Source organism: Cucurbita pepo, unplaced genomic scaffold (genome assembly GCF_002806865.2).
Source record: "Cucurbita pepo subsp. pepo cultivar mu-cu-16 unplaced genomic scaffold, ASM280686v2 Cp4.1_scaffold010862, whole genome shotgun sequence".
In the NCBI taxonomy this organism is placed as follows: Eukaryota; Viridiplantae; Streptophyta; class Magnoliopsida; order Cucurbitales; family Cucurbitaceae; genus Cucurbita; species Cucurbita pepo.
Window position 1 is genome coordinate 1 of NW_019656743.1, and position 384 is coordinate 384.

Below are 384 nucleotides of genomic sequence, written 5' to 3' on the forward strand. Positions count from 1 at the left end.
TCTTTATTATTGTTGTTGTTGGGGAGAGCGCGAATAGAATTGTAAATTGAATCGTTGCTTTCTTGCTTTTCAGACTGTTCATGAAGGACGGATTTATCAACTCAAGCTATTCTGTGGACAGGATTATCCTGATAATCCTCCCAGCGTGAGATTTCAAACTCGGATTAATATGACCTGTGTCAATCCAGAAACTGGTGTGGTATGTGATGATTTTGTGAAACACTTACTGCATTGTGACGAAAATAAATTAACAGCTTAGCTGAATGATTAGGTGGAACCAAGCCTTTTTCCCATGCTTTCTAATTGGCAAAGGGAGCATACAATGGAGGACATATTAATGCAGTTGAAGAAAGAAATGACTTCTCCCCAGAACAGGAGACTAAG

At 39.1% G+C, this 384-nt stretch overlaps 1 protein-coding gene across 1 annotated transcript; it reads left to right on the forward strand.

Moving 5' to 3' along the window:
- Positions 1-73: 73 nt before the first annotated feature.
- Positions 74-379, forward strand: LOC111787331 (ubiquitin-conjugating enzyme E2 variant 1A-like; the record flags this gene model as incomplete). The annotated part of the gene is made up of 2 exons (XM_023667362.1): positions 74-199; positions 272-379. Coding segments are annotated over 2 exons (234 nt in total), but the record flags the coding sequence as incomplete, so codon positions are not given.
- Between the last annotated feature and the right edge of the window lie 5 nt (positions 380-384).